Below are 22,485 nucleotides of genomic sequence, written 5' to 3' on the forward strand. Positions count from 1 at the left end.
AAGCTTAAATTGGCGTACGGTTGTAATGAAACTTTTTTTTTTATATTTAATAAGACATCCTCATAAATTATACTAAATATTGTTATAAGAAATTCTACTGTTCAACATTACATTTGACAGCCCACTAATCAATTTTAACTGTAACTAGCTTCGCAAACTGTCTCTATAAAATCTGGATATATTTTTACTCTACTTCCCGTTCCGCACACATAGCGCAGCGCAGTTCTATATGAATGAGCCATGAACATCCAGTCACAGTGAATATCCGAACGCAAATGTCATTTGCTTCGATAATTTCTGTTTTATCTGTTGTCATTCATGATTTCGCGAATGCACGTCTCGTGAGTAGACTGATGTGATAAAAATATCGAATTGTGTTTGAGAAATGTGAATAAACAGTGATCGTTGCAATAAACAGTTGCATTAAAATGTATCGTAAAATAGTGTGGTGTTACGTATTTATACTGACGTTATTGGATATATCGTTGAACACCAAGCTGTCAGCTCAGGGAAAGAGCCATGGTAAAATCGATTTTATAATAATAAATCTATGTGTTTATTTTTCCTGTAACCATTCCGCGAGTTATTGAAATCCTGATGAATTAGTGTGGATGAAAACCGTTGGAATGTGGAATAGTAACAATAAGTTGGCAGAGAGGTAGCGAGGCGGTAGTGTGCGGCGCGGTGTTATTTTAGATCGGGGCCGAGGCGGATTTGTTTGTCGTTTTTCTTTCACTGCGTGTATTTGGTATTTTAGTACCGTAGTGACGCTAGGAGCCGGCAAGCTAGTGAGAGGGTTGCGTTCCCAGCAGGCAACACATGCCATAGATGCTCACTCATTGTGTCCCCACTATGCAAGTTATCCGTCTATTTACATGGATCACTTGAATGCTGTCTCTTGTAATAAACCCACTATTATAATGTATCTCCTTGTCCATATGTGGGTATGCAAACATTATCAAATACTAGTTGATGCAACCACATTTCTACTATTCTCACATTGTAGATGGTGACTGTCAGCAAGTGGCATATTACATTTATTGATGACAGCTATTGCTCAGGGAACTAACCAGCAGTTTGTTTGTTTGCAGGTGTCACAGTACATGACTCCCTTATAGAGGGGATCACATTTCAGGTGAGATATATTATACATTTATTCTATAATTCTAATTACATACAAGTATTACTGTAGTTGTTATAATATAATAAAGCTTTATCTCATTGTTGTCAATGAGGGTAGTTGTGAAAAAGTATTTGTTCTTGAAGAGAAGTTTATAACGGTTGTTATAATATTAACTAGAAAAACAAAATTTTATTATGTTACATAGAATCTTATCCATATCTCAATAATGCAGTTTAGATTTGATCTAAAAAACAATGTCAAAATTACTTCAGTGATATTTTTGACTAGAGTCAATATAAACACAAAATGTGGTTGAACATACCTATATGGAAATCTATCACTTCAATATGATTTTTCAATACTGTCCCATATTGGGTGTACAATTGACTACTGTTAGACAAAAATAATTAGTGTGGAAGTAGTTAGAGTTTACACATTGTTTTAATAAAAAATATAGTTTAACTACTTTAGAACACCTTGGCTTGTTTTGATAATTAACAGTTCTGCATATTTCCAAAATGGTGTGGTGGTGTTCTTAATCCTCCGCAACCCATGACTAGCCTTCAATGTTTTCTACCTACTATGTTTTTGGACTATAGTAATAAAACAAATCTTTAAACTAGGTAATATATAAGTTATAAATATAATAAGCAAGTGATATATGTGTGTAACTGCATGTTTTTTCCTTGTGGGGTGTTGATTGGTGTCCTCGGTGTAGTGCGGGGACATTTACCTTTAGCCTAAATAAGGTAAATACATTGTATGTACCAGTTCATTAGGAAGTTGTTTCATTTACTGGTGATAGTTTCTTTTTTAGTAAATATCATTTTTCCAATATTGTAAAAATTTCCCATGTATCAACTGAAAGCATTTGTATTTTCTTTACAACGGATACTGCTGTCAGTCTTGAAACAACCATTATTTATGGATCATACAAACATTTGTTCTAATTATCACATTAAAATTATATTTAATTGTAGGTAAATTTCCATTTGCTCATCTTAACCATTGTCAAGAAGTTTCTAAATCATATAGTTTATTTAGTAATTATTTATTCATATAAAAGGAGTTAATGCAAATAACTAGCCCTCCACTAACATTCAGTTTAGTTGTGAAAATTATAGTTTAGTTAAAAATATAATTTTTCACCTCCATGTGGGTAGATAGAGATTGTAAATATACCCAAAATATTACAAATTATTATATGTGTAGATAGTTTGCAATCAGAGTGAGTGAGTGAGCGTGTGGAGCATGTGCCCACTTATCTGTTTATCTAAATCTTATTATGAGTATATGGAGTATGCTTGCTTTGATGTGCTCCACCTGTAATATTTATAGTACTGCTTCTAGATAATTATGATAATTTATAATGACATGTTTTTACACCAAAATGTCTGTATTTATTAGGCTAGCTATATTAAAATGAACCACAAACAACTCAATTTTACCTTGATTTTATTTTAATGTTAGGTTAATCTCTTTATAGAATACTAAATATAGATTGGTACTTATGTATAGTATATTACTGCAACATAATAACATTAGTCATTATATTTTTATACAGACATCAATAAATTAATAATTATTTTAATTTTAATGTTGGTGTTATGGTTACCTAATGATGCTAGTATATACATTTACTTTGACTATCTAGTCATTTGTATTTATATAAAATTGACTATACTACTATCAACTTATAGGTAAGGATTTGACTAATTTTAAATGTTTTTTCATTTTTTGTAGAGATTATTTTACTAATAGTTAATATTTGTACAAAACTTATTATTATAAGCTATGTCATAATCTGTGAAAGGGAAAATCAATTATTTATTTTATTCAAAGGAAGAATCAGTGCCTATATTTACCAATGTGAGGAAATTGATAATAGTTAATAACCAAATAATTTATTTTGTTTTATGATAGGTATTTATTAGATTTGGTTGTCTGTCTGAATTGAAGCAGCTCAAATACCCACAGATAGTTTCTGTAGGATACCTCATAAAATGCATTTCTCAATCCACTTTTTGACTGTTGCCTGTATATAATATGTATTTGTAAAAGTTTCCGCGACACAAGGGCCTTTTCTTTTTGGCTAGAGAGAAGAATATGGTAACCAATACGATGTTGGTATTGCAGGAATGGGGTAAAGAGTCAGTGAGCGAGGGCGGTCGCGGCGCGGGTGGCGCGGGGGGCGCGGGCGGCGGGCGCGCGGTGTCGGCGGGCGCGCTGGCGCTGTCGCCGCCCGCGCTGGAGTTCGGGCGCGCCGCGCTGGCCGCCGCGCACGCGCTCACCGTCACGCTCACCAACACCGCCAACACCACCATGCACCTCGCCTCCGTCGCCGGCACCACGCCCGACTTTCACGCGTCCTTCTTTGAATCCAAGGTACTTCACACTTACCGTACCCTTGAACGACAACATCTTGATTTATATCTGGTATGCTCTTACATGCTCTTCGGTATTCTATTATTATGTTCTGAAGAAGAAGGCTCTCCGTTGCTATTTTAGATACTCTTAAACCAAAACTTAAACCTCGGTCATACATTTAGCCAGATTTTGTAGGAACAGAGATTTAGATTTAAAAAACAGAGGTAGAGATCGTGGAAACGTCTTGAGTCATGACTATCTGCGATATGTTGTTGTCAAACTAAATGTTCAACATATTTGCCTAGGCACATCTGACATCTGGCACATGAGGAAACATAATGATTTGTTTAGTTACAAGTGCGCCGTCCGCATTACTCGTCAGTTTTACCTCCAACAAGTAACGACGCGAGATAGTTGCAAGTCACTTGAGCAAATTGTCACGCCTGTTATGAGCAATATGAACGATATGAGCGTGTGAGCTGTTTGTCTAATAGACGCACTTGTTCCAACACACATCAGGAAGTGTATCGATGCGATACCGATCAATCAATAATAGCACTTACTCGTATGGGTCACAGATTGTATTACATCTTATCAGTAGCGGGTGAAGGTGAAGATTCTATCACAGATACCCCAGCGGTCATGCGTAGCAAATTGCATCTCCTAAATGATAGTTCAGACAGACGTTAGGGTGAAACCATCAACTGGCCGTGCTGTTAGTGATATTCGTATGTAACCCATGTGGTTTTCACCTTTTCTGAACTCGTAGACATGGCAAAACATACACATAACATTTTGCTCTCCAATTACCAACTTAACAGACCTAGTAGCCACGAGTGTTGCTTAAAATAATCCAAGTTGGATTGGTGTAGAGGTATGCAAGTGTGGGTGTAGGTACTTCCGCATTACTTCCTCATACATGTTATCGTCTCGGTGTCAGTTATCACACGTCACACGCCACACCTGCAGGTGTGAACTGAGCCTAACTAGCGCATCTCGTAAGTAATAGCGATCATGTTACTGACACCGGACACCTCGCGGGACACCACCGCGCTGATAACGCCGCTGATACAATCTATCTGATATCAATCGTATCCGAGATATCCCTCGTTATCGCGCTGACCTCTCCTCTGGTCACTACTCACTTATGTAATTTGTTTGTTTCCTGATGCTCGCAACTTAACCTTCACATATCGATCAATGATAGGTTAAGTTGCTATTTCGTGGACAGTTCTATAGATGGGTGATTGATTCCTTTCATCTCCATTGTCCTGAATAACTATGATAATATTATAGTAAAGGCAAATAATAGTAAATGTGTTGAACAACTTTAACACTTTATTGACCAACCCTATGAGATAGAAATGATACGCTGGAAAATCTTAACTAATCAGTATGTTATATGGACGTTTTCATAAGCAATTTCTTTTGGATTCCTATTATTAGGAAAGAGAATCCATTATTTCAATGTTAATAAAATCTCCAACGAGTATCATTTCCTCAGAAGATCAGTGACGTATTTATAATAGTGTAATGTGTATATTATTATTATTATTATATACATTGTATGAGCTCAGAGCTCGCGGGTAGATCCTGTTGTCTAATGACTCCGCTAGTTAATCGCAGTTAACTGCTACATACTACGGTGTATGAATGTATGTATGTTTGTACGAGGTTTAAGTAATCGCGTGATTGTTTTACTTAAGTTATTCAGACATGCCATCATTGTTACCACGATCTGATGGATGATGCACTTGTCTTGAGTAAAATGCCTGTTGCTGATTTTAGTATTAGAATAGTTGATTGACTTTATAAACACCCAAAATCTTAGAATTTTTGTGGTACCATAAACTTTAAAAACTGTCCTATTATTTAATTCTGCATGACGTTTAAATCACTTTTGTTTAACTCTCTAACTAATGTGATAGAGATGAGTACAGCTTCAGATACTTCTTACCTTTAGAAAGAGCTTAATGCTGCTCCTCTGGAATCAGAAAAAGTTTCATTTAAAGTATATCATGTTAGTGAGTTATTATAATCACCCGACCTACATTGACTTGTGAACAGTTGGCCAGTCCCAGCAGTTGCCTGAACGTCTTGTATTGTAGATGTGTGGATAACCTCAGAGCTGCGGTTATCGCACCTCGCACATATGCCTCTATGTCACACAACACTCACTATACAAGGATTCCCTCGCTCCTTCCAGTTCATGTTAATGTTTATTTGAATGCCTCGTTGTTTATATTTCTTTTTAAAATATGGCTAAGGGTTGTCTCTGTTTCGTGGGATTATACAAACACACGATAACGAATATGAAGTTGGGGAACGTTTGGGATCATATCGATATTTTTTCCGTTGTATTTGGAACGCATTAAAGACTGTAAGTTGTCTGACCATCTGTTTGTTTACACGTTGCCTTATTTTATTGTTATGGGACACTGTTAAGTTTTTCATTGCCTAGCTCGACAAAGTAACGTAGACTATTTACATCTGTTATATAGAACTTTGAAAACAGTTGGGAACAGTATGGTTAAAAAGGACGATCATAATAAATAGGCGGCATATTTGTAAAAATATCTTAATGAATAAACAATAAACATATGAAATATGTGCTTCGTTAAGGCACGGGCACACGCTGGGCGCGCGATACCCTCGCCCTCCCGTCACTGCCACTCATTGCGATAACGAACAGTTCAGCTATTGTACAAAACAAACGCAGCTTTTAATAGCACCCATTGATAAGCGTTAACTTAACACAAGTTCTAAGAATTAGATACTGTTCATTCATAGATTCCTAAGCGTGTTTACAACGGTGATGTTATGTGCCATATGAAGCTAGAACAAAGCGTGTATTATGAATTCTTGTATTTTTGTAGATGGCACAAAAAGGGTCAGTGGTATGGTTAATTTTCAGGTCAAAAGGACTTGATAAGATAAAGAACGCAGTGGATAAAGTGGATTTCGAAGGTCCTGGGTTCGATTCCCACACGGAAAAAATAAAAATAATCTTTGTTTCGGGTCTGGTTGTACTTTGTGTCCGTCGTTTGTCTGTTTGTAAAAGTCCTTGCGACGCTAGAGCTATTCTTAGTGGGGGACTTGTCTTTTAAAAACAAAGGCCAGCATACTGATTAATCTTTGATTTAATCCATCGGTGAGGCGGAGTTTGTTAGCTTTTATTGATCAGTATTTTTTTTAAATTCAAACTTGCATTAGTATCGGGTGCTCTTAAAAATCCGCTTGTTTACAAGTATTACGTCGCCGTCGTAGCTGAACCGGTTTCAAGTGTTTTTGCGTCTCGTTATCACGCTGATGACACTTCATCATTGTTCAATGGCTATTCTATTTAATGCCTCTATTATTTGTCATTATAATCAGGGTTGCTAGGTTTTGAGGCAAGAACTCTCATAGTTATGTGTTTTTGCGGGCAATATCTTTTAAGAAAAAACTATGTTCCTATGTATAAGAAATGCATTGCAAAAAAATTACAGCTGTGCTGTGACTTTACAAATTAATACTAATAGTTTAAACCATTTATTATTATTAAGTACTACTCTATTTAAAAACAACAGGACTCGAGTGATACGGCTAAGGCGACAAATTGTAACCTTACTTAAAAAAAGCTCTCCTAAAAACTCACTAATCGTTTTTTTTTTCCCTAAATTTTGGGAAAAACCCCTATGTTGGCAACACAGTGACACCGTGCTTCTTGCTCCGAGTGTCTGTCGGTGGCAGTAATTATCTCAAGGACGTTTCAGCGTCGGATTCTGTGCACTTTTACTTTCATGCTGTTTTATATTCACGTGCGTTCATATCAATTGTAATCACTGCGTTGATTTAATTTAATTTAATTTAAATACTTCTGAGGTTTGAAATGGTTAATCTGATCCTTTTCGATTTGTTCGTTAAACGATATTCTGTTCTAATGTGAGAGAGCAGCAGTGAAGAGTTGATCTTATATTCGTGTTGATAGTATCCTGCTGCTAAACTTTAGTATGTTAAATAGATTCTTAAAACCGTGTTTCCAAGATGATGCCAGTCTTTTAATACGATACTTAGAGTCTGATTTATTTAGAAAAGCTTACATTTTAAACCATTGATTTACAGCTGTCGGAAGTTATTCAATATTCATCAACTAAAATGATAGCTAAATTGCTGAATAACGCGTTACATATCTGTGAGATGTATGTTTATTTATGTTATGAAGTATTTCTGTCCGGCCGGTGGTAATGTGCGTAATTATGATAACACGGAGCGTGCTACCGGCGCGCGCTCTTATCACCGCGCACTACACCGCGCTACACTGCACTACACCGCCAGTGCCGACACTCGAGCGTGCAGTCTCCGGCCGCGGTTGTCGCAGTTCACTCACACATACTATTACTAATTACATTTTACTACTGCATGTGATTGTTACTATGATTTTACTATTATAGTAAAGTTGTTCAATCAAATACTATGTATGAAGTCGTTTTGTAAATAAATTTCCGCGTTTATCATCGAAATAGGTTTCTGTTATTAATTATCAATGTAGTTCTATTGAATTCAGGAAAGTCAAAGGACTGTCAGGATCGTTTATCTCGGATGAAATGTCTATCTGGGAGCGTTTATCTCGTAAAATGGAGTACCGCAGCCTTTTTTTTTTGAAGCAACGTCGTTAATCCAGTCTATCATTAGATAGACAATACTCCTTTTGACATAGCGCTCCTTTTTGTTACTCCATAAAGTGCAATACAAAATCGTAAATCTGTCAACGTCTGTATAAATCTATGTACAGACCTACTTGAAGTATTGACACAAAAGTTAGCAGTTCCTCGACGTAGATTCCCGTGTGTATTTACTTCTAACATACCTACCTACTAGAACATAGTGGACGGTGCAAATTGAGTGTTTGTCACAATGTTCACATGTTTTACATAATATTGTGTAACGTTACCTACACACATTCAATATTTAGCACGGACCACTCGGACACGCAGCACGCTGAACAAACGCACGTTTTGCAGTAACCCATACAAGTTGGCAGTATATTTTGTTCTTCTCGTAAGAGTTTTTTTTCAAGTATTTAATTTCTACGGGTTTGGTAGCGTTTACTATAACGTACTTATGGGGAATCGTAAAATAGACTGGAAATTAGACGTCAGCTCCCTCTTACCTGGAATTATAATCCTTAATGCCTACGCCCCGTTGTCACGGGTATATTAATTTATTTTAGACGCTGTATTAGTTATCTACTCTAAAAGTTAAGGTAAACAGTAGCAAAAAACCGTAGTACTTAACAAAGCGAACAGGCGCTAATGAATGAAACGTCACTTGGCGACCATCCATTATGATCATTATACAGTTTGTACTGCAGTGATTGATGACGACAACACTTTCAAGTGTTCATGCTATTATTACATCAGCTGATAGATTCGGTTATGTCCGCTGTATCCGAACCTGAGGTCTTAGGTCAAAACCTAAAAAAACAACATTTTACCCCATTTGGCGGCCATTCACACTTCAGTCTACTTAAGAGGTTATAATTATCTGCGCAGGTCTGCATATACTGAAATTTGGATACCTGCACTGGTCTATTTCCACTCACGCTCCCATAATTGCAGAGGTAGACCTGTTCGGCAGAATGGCAGCTAAAAGGGCTACAACATAAACTACAAGCGCAGTACACTATTGTTAAGCTGATGGGAATGTAGCGTAAACCCGCTTCTAATACTTACTTTGAACTCCGCCGAAGCACTTATTTCACAGGATTACTAATATTGTGTAACCAGCAATCAAGTACGTAATCTAAAACAAGATAAAGCTGGAAATTAGGTCAATCGATTGATCTTTATTTAGCTAATGGTCATTTCTTTGTATTGTTGCAGTAATTAATAATGATGTAAACGTTTTTAAGTTTCTTATATAAAAATGAGCAGTGATAGCCCAATGGTATAAATTGTTCTCACGCAAGTGGTTGCAGGTTCGAACCCAAGACAACACACCAATGACTTTTCGAAGTTTTCGAATGTGTATTTGAAATAATTATCACTTTTTCCAACGGCGAAGGAAAACATCGTGATGCAACCTAGCACGCCTGAGAGTTCTTTATAACAGTTCTTGAAGGTATGCAAAGTCCCCAAATCGCAGGATCCCCTTCCTAATTACGGGAGGAGATCCTTGCCCAGCAGTGAGACAGTAATGGGTTAAATTAATATAAAAATACATTGTATCTCAGTTTATAAAAGTCAGCAGTAAGTAGTCAGTATGCATTACTGCGTGCGTTTGTAACGTTCTTATATTCGCCAGTAATATTGTAAGTAGGACGGTTTTGTTTACAACAGTATCGCGGCCTTGTCGGTTTAGTGGTCGACTGCCGGCCGTGAGCTCTCGGGTTCGATTCCTAGGTCACTCTGTGTTACTAGGTTCCGACGTAGAAACAACGGTTTAAAACTAGACTAGGTACCTATATTGACGCAGTATACAATGTTACCTTATGTAGTGCATGCATAGTTTATTTAATACAAAAATAAACTGCCGTTGAATTTACAAAAAAATGAGTTTTAGTTAGCAATACATGGGAAAAGTTTTCATTTCTGTATTACTATTAAATCTTTAATGAACATTCCAAAAATAGTATACTCAGATGAGAACAGTGAAATGACGGCTATCTGTTTTATCTTTCACCGAAAGTTCCCCAGTAGTTGTGTGAACAAACAAGTATTTAGCAGATAACCTCTCAGGCGAGCGACTGCGTCAACTTGACCCACTGCTCTAAACATGGTCCCTAATGACATGAACTCACTCGTTATGTACCGTGACTCCTAGTTAGGAGAACATTAAGTTACGACAGCGCGGTCACATCTGTTGTTTTTTAAAGCTTCAAATAAGGAATACGTTGTGGCACTTGTAACGTAAACAAATGGAAGAGACACACAAAAAATAAACAATCATCGTAGATCGTACGTTTTTAAACAAAGCCTCTTTTTGTACTTTTGATGCTCAAGACACTATCCTGAGTTTAGGAGTAGAAGGTCCCATTCGCAAAGTGGTATTTATAATCTGTGGGGACGCTAGGGGATCTTATGTGAAAGATGTGCATGGAAATCAATAACGTCAGAATTTCTGGGCAATGAAATAATTCGGCCCTGAAACTCTCTCTCTAGAAAAAGGTAATTTACGATCCGAATCCTGTTTATTTTTCTAGCAATAATGCTTGCTAGTAGGATGCTAATATCCAGCGCAGTTGTTTCTGCAGTCTGTGTGCATGTATTGATTGTGTAAGTAATATGATTAAGTAGCATAGCACATAGCAACAGCAAGTGTGTCGCGACACTCGCGCCCTCGCGCCCTCGCGCCGCACTCCTCCGCGCTGTTGTATACTTGTCATTACTTGTATAACAGTGGGAAACCTCACGCTTCCTCCTGCGGTCTGTTATCTTATGATACTGCCCAAAATTGCTATCAGCTCCCGTGGTTATATTACTGATATGATGCGGTCAAATGGACTGATTTATGTTCTAGATTCGTGACCTTTTTAGGTAACAACCTCTGTTACTAACGCTTCATTGAACTTCCCTATAAAACTTTCTCAGGCTATTTCCTAATGTAAGATAATGCTTACATTATTGGGATCATTTTTACCTCTACGGCGTTGCTTAGACTGATTGTCGTGTCAGCCTGTTCATTAAATTAGCTAGTGTTTATTGTTAAACTTTGATCATCTTCAAGCACTTGCTTATTTTAGTGCATAAGGTTATACCAACCCTGTAAACACCAACACCTCTAGATTACCAAACAGTCCACAACACGACACTGAACATAATACTTCTAATCTGATTAATCCAATAATCGTTACCCACCTTAATTAAAGCAGTCGTAAGCTCCTGTACTCCTGACAAATACAATTAGTGAATGTTCATCAATGTGTGTGACGTAGTGCCTTCAGTGGGTAGGCTATATCAGCAACAAGTGACATATCAATAACGTATGAGCGGCGCAAGGCACAGGCGCGCAACTGAACGGCTTCCACACACGGTTCTGTACATTGTCTGCCTTTCTACTATGCTGGTAAAGAGATTGTCAATGTAATTATGTGTGTAGTACCACTAATGGCAAAGCTTTAATGTAGCGAATTTGAACCGCGAAAAATGTAAAGTTGTCGTAGATTACGCGCGCTTGTCAACATTGATTGTGACTGACCATGGTTAATAACGGCTGTTGTGTATGAAAATGTGTACGTTTCGGTTCTTATTCCTAATTTTCAATTAGCAATTTGGTATGGTTAGACTAAGTTTCTCTAACTTTTTGTCACTAGTAAACTTTTCCTCAAGGAGATATGCATCACCTCCCTTAGAACAATCATCAAACAGCTTTGAAAATATATTCTTGTTCTAAGGTATCAGTCTTTGTCTCAACTAAATCTTCGCTCATCCTTGGTGAGGATCCTTTACCCACGTCAAACAAGCCGGCGCATTGTCATGGTAATTGTCACACAAACACGCTGTCGAATTAGTTCAGTAATGTTCACTGATGGAACGACACTAATTATTTACAGCGATTGACGTATGTAAAGACTATTGTGTCATTAACTCTTTGTGTTACTAGGTGGACCTGATTTTTGAGAAAAATGGATTATTACCGCTAGGCGAGGAGAACGAATAGATGTAATAGAAATAATTTTAACAAGTGTAGTCACAATTAAGTGGTACCATTCGCATTTTTCTTTTCGGATGCGGGCTTGAAAAGAGGGTTAGTCTGAGCATCGAGAGAAGTTATGACTTTTGACATATAGCTAGTTATCTGGTGGCTCTGACCTGTATCCGCTGCATATGACATTTCAAAATGAACGTAGAGCTCCTTGGGCACAATATGTGATATTTGCTATGTATGAATTCTATATTTCTTGCAGTGTCTGCTTTGTTCAGCCCCTTTTGTGCAGCGAGCAAATGTCCCGCGGCGCTTTGCATACGCATACTCGCATACAAATGTAGTTAAAAGCTGCGCTACTTCCGTCTTCACTTGTTCACATAATATATGTACATATTGAGAACAAACACTCTCAAATATGACATTTTAAAGGATACTTGAACAGAACATTTGTAATGTTAATAGGAACAGTTTAAGCTCAATTATGCTCTACAAAGATTATCTGGACTAGTGTACGTGAAGGTTTTCTTACCAAAGATTCTCTATAGCAAACAAGACATGGCGATAAAATGCCTTAATCATTTTTAACCACGTGCTTTCCTGGAACCCAAGTTAGAATTTTTTCGCTGTGTGTAGTAGAATCTTGGTGGCATAAGTTTCCTAAATCTCACTCTTTTTAATAAAGTGTTCTAGTCGAGGACATCGTTTATACAAATAAACGTATTAATTACAGATATTCGATATGTTATATTGTTTACTCAGTAAAATTGCGTTGTTTATACATAGCGGATAATAAAACTGTTATGAGTTATGATTGTGTATCGCCGGCATGGTAATGCGTCGGTTTGAGCGGCACCGAGTAAACATATGAGCATCGCCTACGTTGCTACTTTACCTCAATCAGTTGTTATATTGTAATATATGTTTCTAGTTCTTACGAGATTTGGTCACATTTTTTCTTTTTTTTAGTTTATTTTATTCTTAAGTTCTTTTTACATTATTGTTCGGGATAGTAGCTCGATTCTCTACTACTATCGACTACCGGCAACCGGCTAGTTATCAATCAATTTTGCACGAAAATCTGGTTAGCGTCTACTGGGCTTCGTAAGATTTATTTTGGCAGTACATTTTAAATGTCAAACTCTCGATACTCAACAGTAGAGATACAGAAACGCGCTACAGTTCGCATATCAATGGATATTGTGCGATGAACTCTCCCTTATATGGGCTAGGTTTGTCAGTATACTTTGAAGCGACAGCTGTCGTTCAGATAGCAGATGTATCTAAGATTGACCACAAAAAAGCAAAAAAAAATGGTTCCTTATTTTCTGCGTGAACAGATGGCTTTAATAACAATAGTCTCTAACAACTTTCTTTATCATAGTCCTAAAAGTTACTTGCAATCTGTTTACCTGAATCTTCATAAAAGCTCTCTGCTAAAGATTCTTTCTCCCTCATTATCGACAAATAGTGATGTCTCGTTGATCTTGGTGTATAATATTCGTAATCTTTTTCTGGTCGGGTGTGTGTAGTGTGTGTGTGCCACAGCTGCGGCCTTGTGCCCGCGCTATCAATGACGCCACTGTTACGCCGGTTATCACCACAACATGCTAATCGTAGTATTATGTTCCGGGTGCAATAGCCATGCAGTGATGCCTTCTGGCCATGATCTTCACACTATATTCCATGATAAAGACTAGCCTATGATTACAAATAGAGCTTTATGTTATCGGTTCGGTATTTTCAGTAAGCACTTACAAAGGTTTCCTCTTATTTTATTCCTAGTCGCCTCCAAGCATTACAATGTACTAATTTAGAAACATACAGAGCATATTTTAAACGACTTCAAAAAAATGAGGTTTTAGATTCGACTGTATTTTTTCTGCGATTACTGACCTACTGTCTATTTTTCATATTCCTTTCATTAATTGATTGATCTCAATATTCAGTGGGTGTATAGCAATATGAAGTGCCCGGCGCCTCTATTACGTCATTATTTATCTGAAATCTGATCAGCTGGCCACAGTGAGTGTTACATACATCAGCTGACGGTTGCGTGTCGTGTTCCGGGTGCACCCTGCATCTGTACACGCGTGTAGCTGAATAGTGATAGTGAATTTGCAAATTGAAAGCGTGAGTTGAATCAATGCTTTAAGTATTGCTTTCTTTGAAAGATTTCGTGGCCTTTAAACACTTGACAATTAGCAGGTATTACTTTTGTACTAATGTTTAATGGCCGCCTGGATGCATTAGTCTTTAGGGTAAAGAGATAAAAAGTTTATCTTATTCAAGTAACTTTATGTTTTTTAACCAAGACAGTATTGCTGCGTACAGTATTATGGTCATAAGGTATGATCTGCTTGGTAACAGTTCTCTCGTTTTGCTTCGTTTCCTACTATGAATTCAATAAAGATAAGCTTCATAGAACGTAATTAAAAGTAAATCTCGTGATAAATATTTTATATAGCTAGCACGCTTTCCTCTCTCTGCCAGTTCTGTGCAAACGCAATATTAGGTGTATGTCGTGTTTCATATATTATGTTGTCGTCATGTTCGTCTATTATTAATCCGGTTATGCAATAATTTGGTGTAAAGTAAACATTTGTACGTGTGTACATAATGTAGATGTAGCACTAAGTTGTCTGTCAGCGGTCCGGTGTGAGGTGTGTGAGTGTGTGCAAGTCAAGGCTACCTAGTGGCACCGCGCGCCACCGAGTGACACCGCGTGTGTTGTTCATCTGGCGACGAGAACGACTCATAAATAATAATGAACATATTTCGTAGTTTCTTGTTCGACGTCTCTATGATAATTCTTATGAATATTTACTTTGTTTATCATCGCTTTTATGTGTACGTGCGTCGTACGGTCACGAGCTTCGCTGTTTTTTCCCTAACTCGCTTGATGCCTACTTATTATTGTAGAATGTCTATGCGTCGGCAGTTTTTCTTCAATATTGCATATAATTAGCTATTATGTATGTAATCAGTCAATAAACTAGTGTCATAGGTCGCTCAGTCCTACGTCTCAGTGTTTGTACTCACAACAATGTTATCGTTATCTTGAGCTGACTGCTCTAAATCATGTGTACAAGGACAACAAATAAACTGTTACGTCAAGAATGAAATATGATATTTTTAGCCATTTTTTTCCTTTTTTTTTATAACCCATATCTGTCCCACTGCAGGGCAAGGGTCTTCTCCCAAACGAGGGGGAGGGGTTAGGCCTTGAGTCGACCACGCTGGCCAAGTGCGGGTTGGGGACTTTGCATGCCCTCAATAAATGTATTAAACAAATTTTAGGCATGCGAGGTTTCCTCACGATGTTTTCCTTCACCGTTAGAGCAAGTGATAATTATTTCTAATACACACATAACTTCGAAAAGTCATTGGTGTTTTGCCTCGGATTCGAACCTGCGACCACTTGCGTGGGAGGTGCCAACTTAAACCACTCGGCTATCACTTTTTTTCCTTGGTTCCCGTAAAACCGAGAAGTCGCTTTTCTGGAAGTTTTGAATTATAGGTATCAGTTCTGAAAAGAACTAAAAATTAATCAAAATAACACCGGGTACTATGATTCCGCCACGGCCTGACTCTGGAGTGCCGATAGTTCGAGTGATGGCCGATTTGGGATGCTCTTGTGATTTTACAGCGTAGTCATAAAACATTGCTGCACTAAGATTTATGAATTCAACTCTTAGAACATTCAAATATTGTTTGTCTGTAACTTTAAGTTAACAGTATAACGTATGTAACAATATGTCGATATGTAATTGATTGTACGTGACTATAAATAGTCGTCGCTCGGCTATAAATAGTGTATCGTGAGGCGGAAGTGTTCACCACCTCCGCGATATTTGAGCATTATGTGGGTCACCGGCACTCACCCGCACTCGCCCGCACTCCGGTGCGTCTGTAACCGCTGTAACGACTCTCACGTAACGCTGCTCATACATCGATCGCTGAACGTGTTACCACTTCACTTGGTGTCCTCCTGTACCCGTAGTGTACGTGGTCCAATACTATGTTGTCACGCATCATTAGTAACGTATTAATTTTCCTTACACATTGTTCATTTGTTTACAATTCTGGTGTCAAAACTCAATAGGTTTGGGTTTTCCCATCAAGAAGTTCTCCATAGAATCCTAATATTACCTCTATTTACATAAGAATCAAAATATGTTTGTGTACACTTATATCATAAACCTTTTAAGAGATAACAGCATTAAACGTAAACATGAAAAAAGCCTTTTAAAAGTAATTATGCAAGTGTTACATAATATATTTATTATCGGGTCGCCTTAACCGATTATCACATATCAAGTTATCTGGCTGATAATGATATAATTGATGCCGAACTCGTGCTGCTTTAATAGCCGGTGGCCGGCGGTGCAGCTGCAGAGGTAAAGCAGCTGCACTTTTTATCCGACTTATAACAAATCTATCTGTACTTTTAATATACCCTTCTTGTGCTTGCTATCTAATCTAAGGTTCGCTATTCTACGTATAAGAACGGTTTACAGGACCTTAAAGAGTATTGTTCAAATGTCCAGCAGCCTTTACGCATGTCATTGGTGTTATTTACCGTCAGGTCTGGTGACTAAAGTTTATTTCCAAGTTATGATGGAGGATAAAGCCACATTGATCACCCATCAATGATATCTTGTCACGGTTTGCGTGATCACCAATCTACCGGAGGGCAGTTTGTACGGTGCAGTATGTACTAGTTACAATGTGAGGAATGTGGGCAGCGTCCGCAAAAACACACTATTATTGTATGACGTCACACAGTCACACAGTGTACAGTAAACTTCCAGCATATTTGGCGGTTCGATGTACCGACAAATACATGCACATTGCACGTGAATCATGATCTACGGCGGCTTCCTATTATGGCTCTAGCAGTATTTTGATCGCCAGATGGCTTAGTAGGGTAGTCATAAGTTTGTAAGGTTAGTGGCCAAACTAGAGATAGGAACTTTTTGCTTAGGTTATTAATAGTCCAGCAGACAAAAATATAGGTAAAATAGTCACGTATTATGCGTATTTCTATCAGCCCTTAAAAATGTAGACGCTCTTAATTACATTTTATTGGTCACCCATCTATAGGATAATGAGACACTGATTGTTTAAAGTCCTATTTGGGCTTAGTCTCAGACTTGATAGCTGTTTGTCGACCGTTGCAATTAATGAATGCTTTAAATGATTGAGTGAAATGTAAAGTAGCTGCGTAGAGATGAGTGTGATTGGTGTGTGTCGCGGATTCCTCGGTGCAACGTGATGTGGAGGCTATTTCAGGACGCTGCAGCCATTCACACCGGCACTATGTGTACTTGTGCACTTGTGTACTACACCTACTGTACACAGTCGTAGTTCGTAGCACAGTTCACTGACTACGTGACAGGTGACACACAGTCTAATGCTATGAACTTATCAGCTTGGAATCTTGAAGATAAACAATTTTGGAAATGAAATTTTAATGATAAAACGCTACCAAACCGAGACTTTAGTTAAAAATGTGACTTTTGTAAAATTTTATATTCGTAAATACCAATTTTCAGTTGGTAAAGTTAACGTGGCAAAGTAAAGATAACAAAGTTGATGGTACTTTAATAGTTTCTTATTTACCTCTTATACAGGAAACTGTATTTATCTAGGTGACTTATTGTTTATAGCTTATTGTTTATAATAGTCGCAGTGGTTTGAAGACAACCAAGTTTGTTGGTCGGATGTTTTTAGCATACAATGAGCGACATGAGCGTGGTGTGCCCTACTTAGTTCACGTGACGTCTTGTGCCAAACACGCTCCATGCGTTTTATTTTAAAATATTTTTACCTTACTTAACATAAATATTTGTGTTCTTGTAAGGCCTTTTTTGCTCGTTGCAGTTTAAGCCCGCGACGTTCGTGAGAACAAATTCCGCAGTTGCCTTTTTGCGATATAATAATCTCTTAAATATAGTTTTTTTGTTTTTTAATATTGTATTAGGCATTGGTCTCCCACATAGTTAGTTTAGTTGCCCCATTTTAAATCCAATAATTTTATCTTTTGCCGTAAAAGTAAAGTAACATACAGAAAAATAGGCATATTCAATTAAACATTTATAATAAGTCTAGTCAGTATAGTACACCTTTGTTACCTACAAACATTACACGTCACTTACTGTCTAGACTACTTTTAATATTTAATTGAAGTAATGCCCTTGCCTCATTGTGCCGAATTGACAGCAAAAAAGTTAACGTTTTATATGAAGTCCATATTAAGATCAATTAAAAGTAAAATATTAATACACATGACTGAAACAAAAAAATTATACGCCAGCTCAAGATTCTAAAGGTATACAAACTAATAGAACTTCTGTAAGCTTCTCATTTGCACACTTTAGTGCACGCACATATCTATTTATGTAAGGGAGCTTTCTTTTTCATAAAATCTAAGTGAATTCTGGGCTATGGTCAGTGGCGTGACTGGCGTGGTGGCAATGCGGTGGTCTCCTGATAAAGCTTTTGGCCAGTTCTAAGCTGAAAATCGGAAGTACCAGCACCTACGTTTTCCACTATTTATTTCCTATAGTTTGAACTATAGGTGGTGGTGAAAGAGAGATACTCCAAAATTGGGACGTCTTGTGACAAAGCTGCCACGAGTTCTTAGGGTTATAGTTACGCCACAGTCCCACGCCTTTTCTGCATTTTTTATTGTTTTCTAGTTAACCCAGTAAGTTAGCCCTTAGTAAAGGCAAATAAGCTCACTATAATTAGCCTTCACTTTCGGTCACACCAGACGTATCACAGGCTGTGCTGTGAGCGTGTGATAAAGGGCGCGGCGACACTTACTCACGCCACTGATAACGCATATATCTGCTAATTGCCTCGCGTCCTATTGTATCATGTATAGCTATAATTATTGTATTGTTCCGTACATTGTGCACAGTGACGTCACTAGAGGTGTGTCGCCCACATGTATCATTATCACATTTCATTTAATATTGACATTAGGTAGGTATTTAGGTTTCAATGCCGTCTGCGTGAACTTTTATTAATGCGAAACTTTGCACTTTCAGTTCTTAAAGCTTATTCCTGTTAAGCATAAATTATTAGTTAGCTTTCTTTGGTTTGCTTCTAAATTCTAAAATTGTCAGTTATCAGTATGTGTCTAAAATCGACCTGCATTTTATACGTATAACGTATCTCCAGTCTCCACGTGACTTCAACATCATTAAGCTATTCTAAATTAATAAAATTGCTCAACGTACTTAATGACCATCCAAAATTAAACTAAAATGAATTAATAGAGAATACACAAGTATGGAGGTGACCTCAATTATGATTGTAGATAGTGATCAATAATGTGACATGAACAAATATCCAGGCACTTGAGTTGATTGTGTACAACGTATACCTACGTTGTGTGGAGTGCGGTACAAATAGCCACCACTCGTAACTAGTAATAACACCACGATCATATCTACTTGACTTTCAATATATTAAACAAACACTAACCATTACGACCCGCAGCATACACCTGCTTCAACTAATAACTTATATAAATATTCAGTGGCATTATACTGGCTAGAGCCTTCCTCCAGTAATAAGAAAGATTCTCCTTCTTTCCGTATAAACACCGAAAGGAAAAATAAACAGGGTTCAGTGTCTTCTTAAAAAATACGGAGGATCCAAGCAGACTTGGTGATTTGTACCTGTTTAATTGCAGGCTGTATACAAACATATAAAGAAACGAAAAGATCGAAGTGCTTTTAAAAGGATCTTTCAACCAAACTAAGTGGCCATAGTTATACAGTCTATAAGAGGAATACGATGCCAAGTGTATTAACAAAAGCTTTTTCAAGATCTTTGTCCACCTAGTTTTAGAAGAGTAATCAGCTATAATGTGGTGTGTGTATGTGTGGCACATGTGTACATTGTGTGTGTGTGGGCAGACGCTGCCGCCGCAAGCCAACACGACGTTCAGCGTGGTGTACCTGGGCCGGCGTGAGGGGCCCGTCTCCGCGCACCTCTACATACACACCTCGCTCGGAGTACACAAGTATCCCGTGAGTATGACACTTGTATTATATTATAAACTGTCCTACTGTCTTGATGGAAGGACAGTATATGAAGGATTTAAGAGGTTTCAAATCCTGTTCCTGTATGCATGAAGTGTATAAAGCTTTCCTGGGTCCCCAGCGGCAGTGCATTATCTGGTAGATTGGAATACGCTTGTGCTATATTACGTGAGACAATATTATAATAGCTGATACAAAATGAGTTGGTATTTAATAGTCATATTTCTTTAAGAAAAAAATATTCTTGTATGATTATATTATTTTTTTTATGCAAATAATGATGAAATGTTAATAACATCGGGAGCGGTGTGTGGCGGTGTGGTAGCGGTGAGGTAGCGACAGACTGGCAGCAACCGGTCCGCGCGGTGAAATGTCAACATGCTTACAACAGCTTACATAACATCACCGTGACACACTATCTTTATCATTTCTCTTGTTTTATTACAATATCATATGTTTGTCACGAATAATTAGGCAGAGAGAGAAAGAATTTCCCATAATATCAAATATTACATATCATTAAGTAATGGTTCACTAAGTTTAGAGAAATAAAAATCTTAGTGAAATTATTGCAAATAGAGCTTCACTTAAAAAAAGCCTGTTTCACGCTGGTATCAATTATGCATAGCTAATGCGCTTACGCAGCTCTGCTTATGTTATTTTAGTAACTTAAGTATCTAGATTACAGAAATAATCAGAAAAATCTATAGCTTATTAGCCTTTACTCAGTATAATGGTTTCGGGATATATAATTTTCCAGTGAATAGTAAAAATAATGAAGTGAAGTGTCACCGTGATAGTTATTTATGTGTTGTCAATAAATAATGATATATGTATGTATGATTGATGACGTCAGGTGTCGGCGGTGGGCGTGGCCAGCGAGTGGGGGGTGTGGCCGCTGGTGGGCGTGCGCGTGCCGCTCAACGCGAGCATCGAACCACTGCTCACGATGCACAACCCGACCGATCAAACTATACAGGTATCATTATAAATATTATATTATTTAAAAAATGTTTAAGTTTATTCTTATCCTTGTGTTGTAACCTTTACGTGTGTTGAGTGAAAGTATTAAATTCGAGACTATGATTGCATTAGATATGGTGGGTTCGATTAATCACGGATGATTATGTTGTAAAATATATTTTTTTACTTGTAGCAAAATCTTTTAATGCTAGATTTATTAACGAAAAAAAAGTAGTTACAAATTTCTTTGTCGTTATATTTTTTTGCCTTTTTTGTCACTGGTACTAGATCATGAAAAAAATATTAATAAAGTATTTTATTGTAAATCTTGATTATAAGCATTATTATTCAAGTTAAGTGCGTAATTATTTAAATAAGTTTTAATTTCTTCCTGTCATTAGTCCATGATGACGTCACTGTATTTAAATGACGCTATCTACAACATAAATCTAACGTTATTACTAGCCACAGACACGGGAAGTCAATAACTTGATTGAAATATACTCCAATTATTATAATTAGACCATCTATTTATGTATTATGAGAGTGCATTATGGAAATTGACAATAAACACAATATTTCAATGTACATAGTATATGTTCAGGTCTTTTATTTTGAACTCTACCTTGTTGAAGCCTTAAGCCTTGAAATTAAGCAGCTTTTTCTGACTAGTCTAGATATTTTTTATTTTGGCCCAAGATTCATGATTTATATGAAGCGCGTTCTGTATTTTTACTTGCAATTGCCGTTGTAATAATATGTTTGTGTGTGTGTGTGTGTGCGTGCAGGTGAGCGAGGTGTACTCGTCGGGCGCGTGGCTGGGGCTGCAGCTGCCGGACGGCGGCGAGTCGGCGCCGCGGCGCGTGTGGGCGCTGCCGCCGCGCGCCGCCCGGCCGCTCGTGCGCCTGCGCCTCACGCCGCCGCCGCACCACCCGCACCACCACCCGCTCACCGCCTACATACGGATCAAGGTAAGCACACGCATACACCAGCTCCCACTACTTCACACATAGATGCGTGAGAATCAAAGTAAGTAGAGAAATCTATACGAGGTAAATAATGTGTGTCTGTGTGTTGCAGGCGAACATAACAGGCGGCGGGCTAGTAGTGTGTGTGGAGGCGCGGCCGGCGCCGGCGGGCGAGTACGCCAGCCCGCTGCAGCTGCGCCTCAGCACGCGCGGCTCGCACGACCCCGCCGACGTGGTGCGTACACGTGCACGTTACAACATATACGCACATGCATATTTTTGTGCGTGCGTGTTATTAGTTTTAATTTGTCGAAGCACGTCCCAAAACTTTGTTTAAAATTCTTTGGCGTCACAATAAAGTAAGCTACATATTTTCCGC

The 22,485-nt window shown here is 37.9% G+C and overlaps 1 protein-coding gene across 1 annotated transcript in view; it reads left to right on the forward strand.

Annotated features, from left to right (window-relative positions):
* Positions 1-214: 214 nt before the first annotated feature.
* Positions 215-22,485, forward strand: part of Tmem131 (Transmembrane protein 131) — a 30,007-nt gene continuing 7,736 nt past the window's right edge. The window contains exons 1-7 of the mRNA XM_076126222.1: positions 215-522; positions 1,092-1,135; positions 3,260-3,508; positions 20,050-20,163; positions 21,032-21,154; positions 21,927-22,109; positions 22,219-22,341. Coding sequence (XP_075982337.1) covers positions 429-522; positions 1,092-1,135; positions 3,260-3,508; positions 20,050-20,163; positions 21,032-21,154; positions 21,927-22,109; positions 22,219-22,341 — 930 coding nt within the window. The 5' untranslated portion in view covers positions 215-428. The remainder of the gene's footprint in view (positions 523-1,091; positions 1,136-3,259; positions 3,509-20,049; positions 20,164-21,031; positions 21,155-21,926; positions 22,110-22,218; positions 22,342-22,485) is intronic.

This window comes from Anticarsia gemmatalis, chromosome 18 (genome assembly GCF_050436995.1).
Source record: "Anticarsia gemmatalis isolate Benzon Research Colony breed Stoneville strain chromosome 18, ilAntGemm2 primary, whole genome shotgun sequence".
Classification (NCBI taxonomy): Eukaryota; Metazoa; Arthropoda; class Insecta; order Lepidoptera; family Erebidae; genus Anticarsia; species Anticarsia gemmatalis.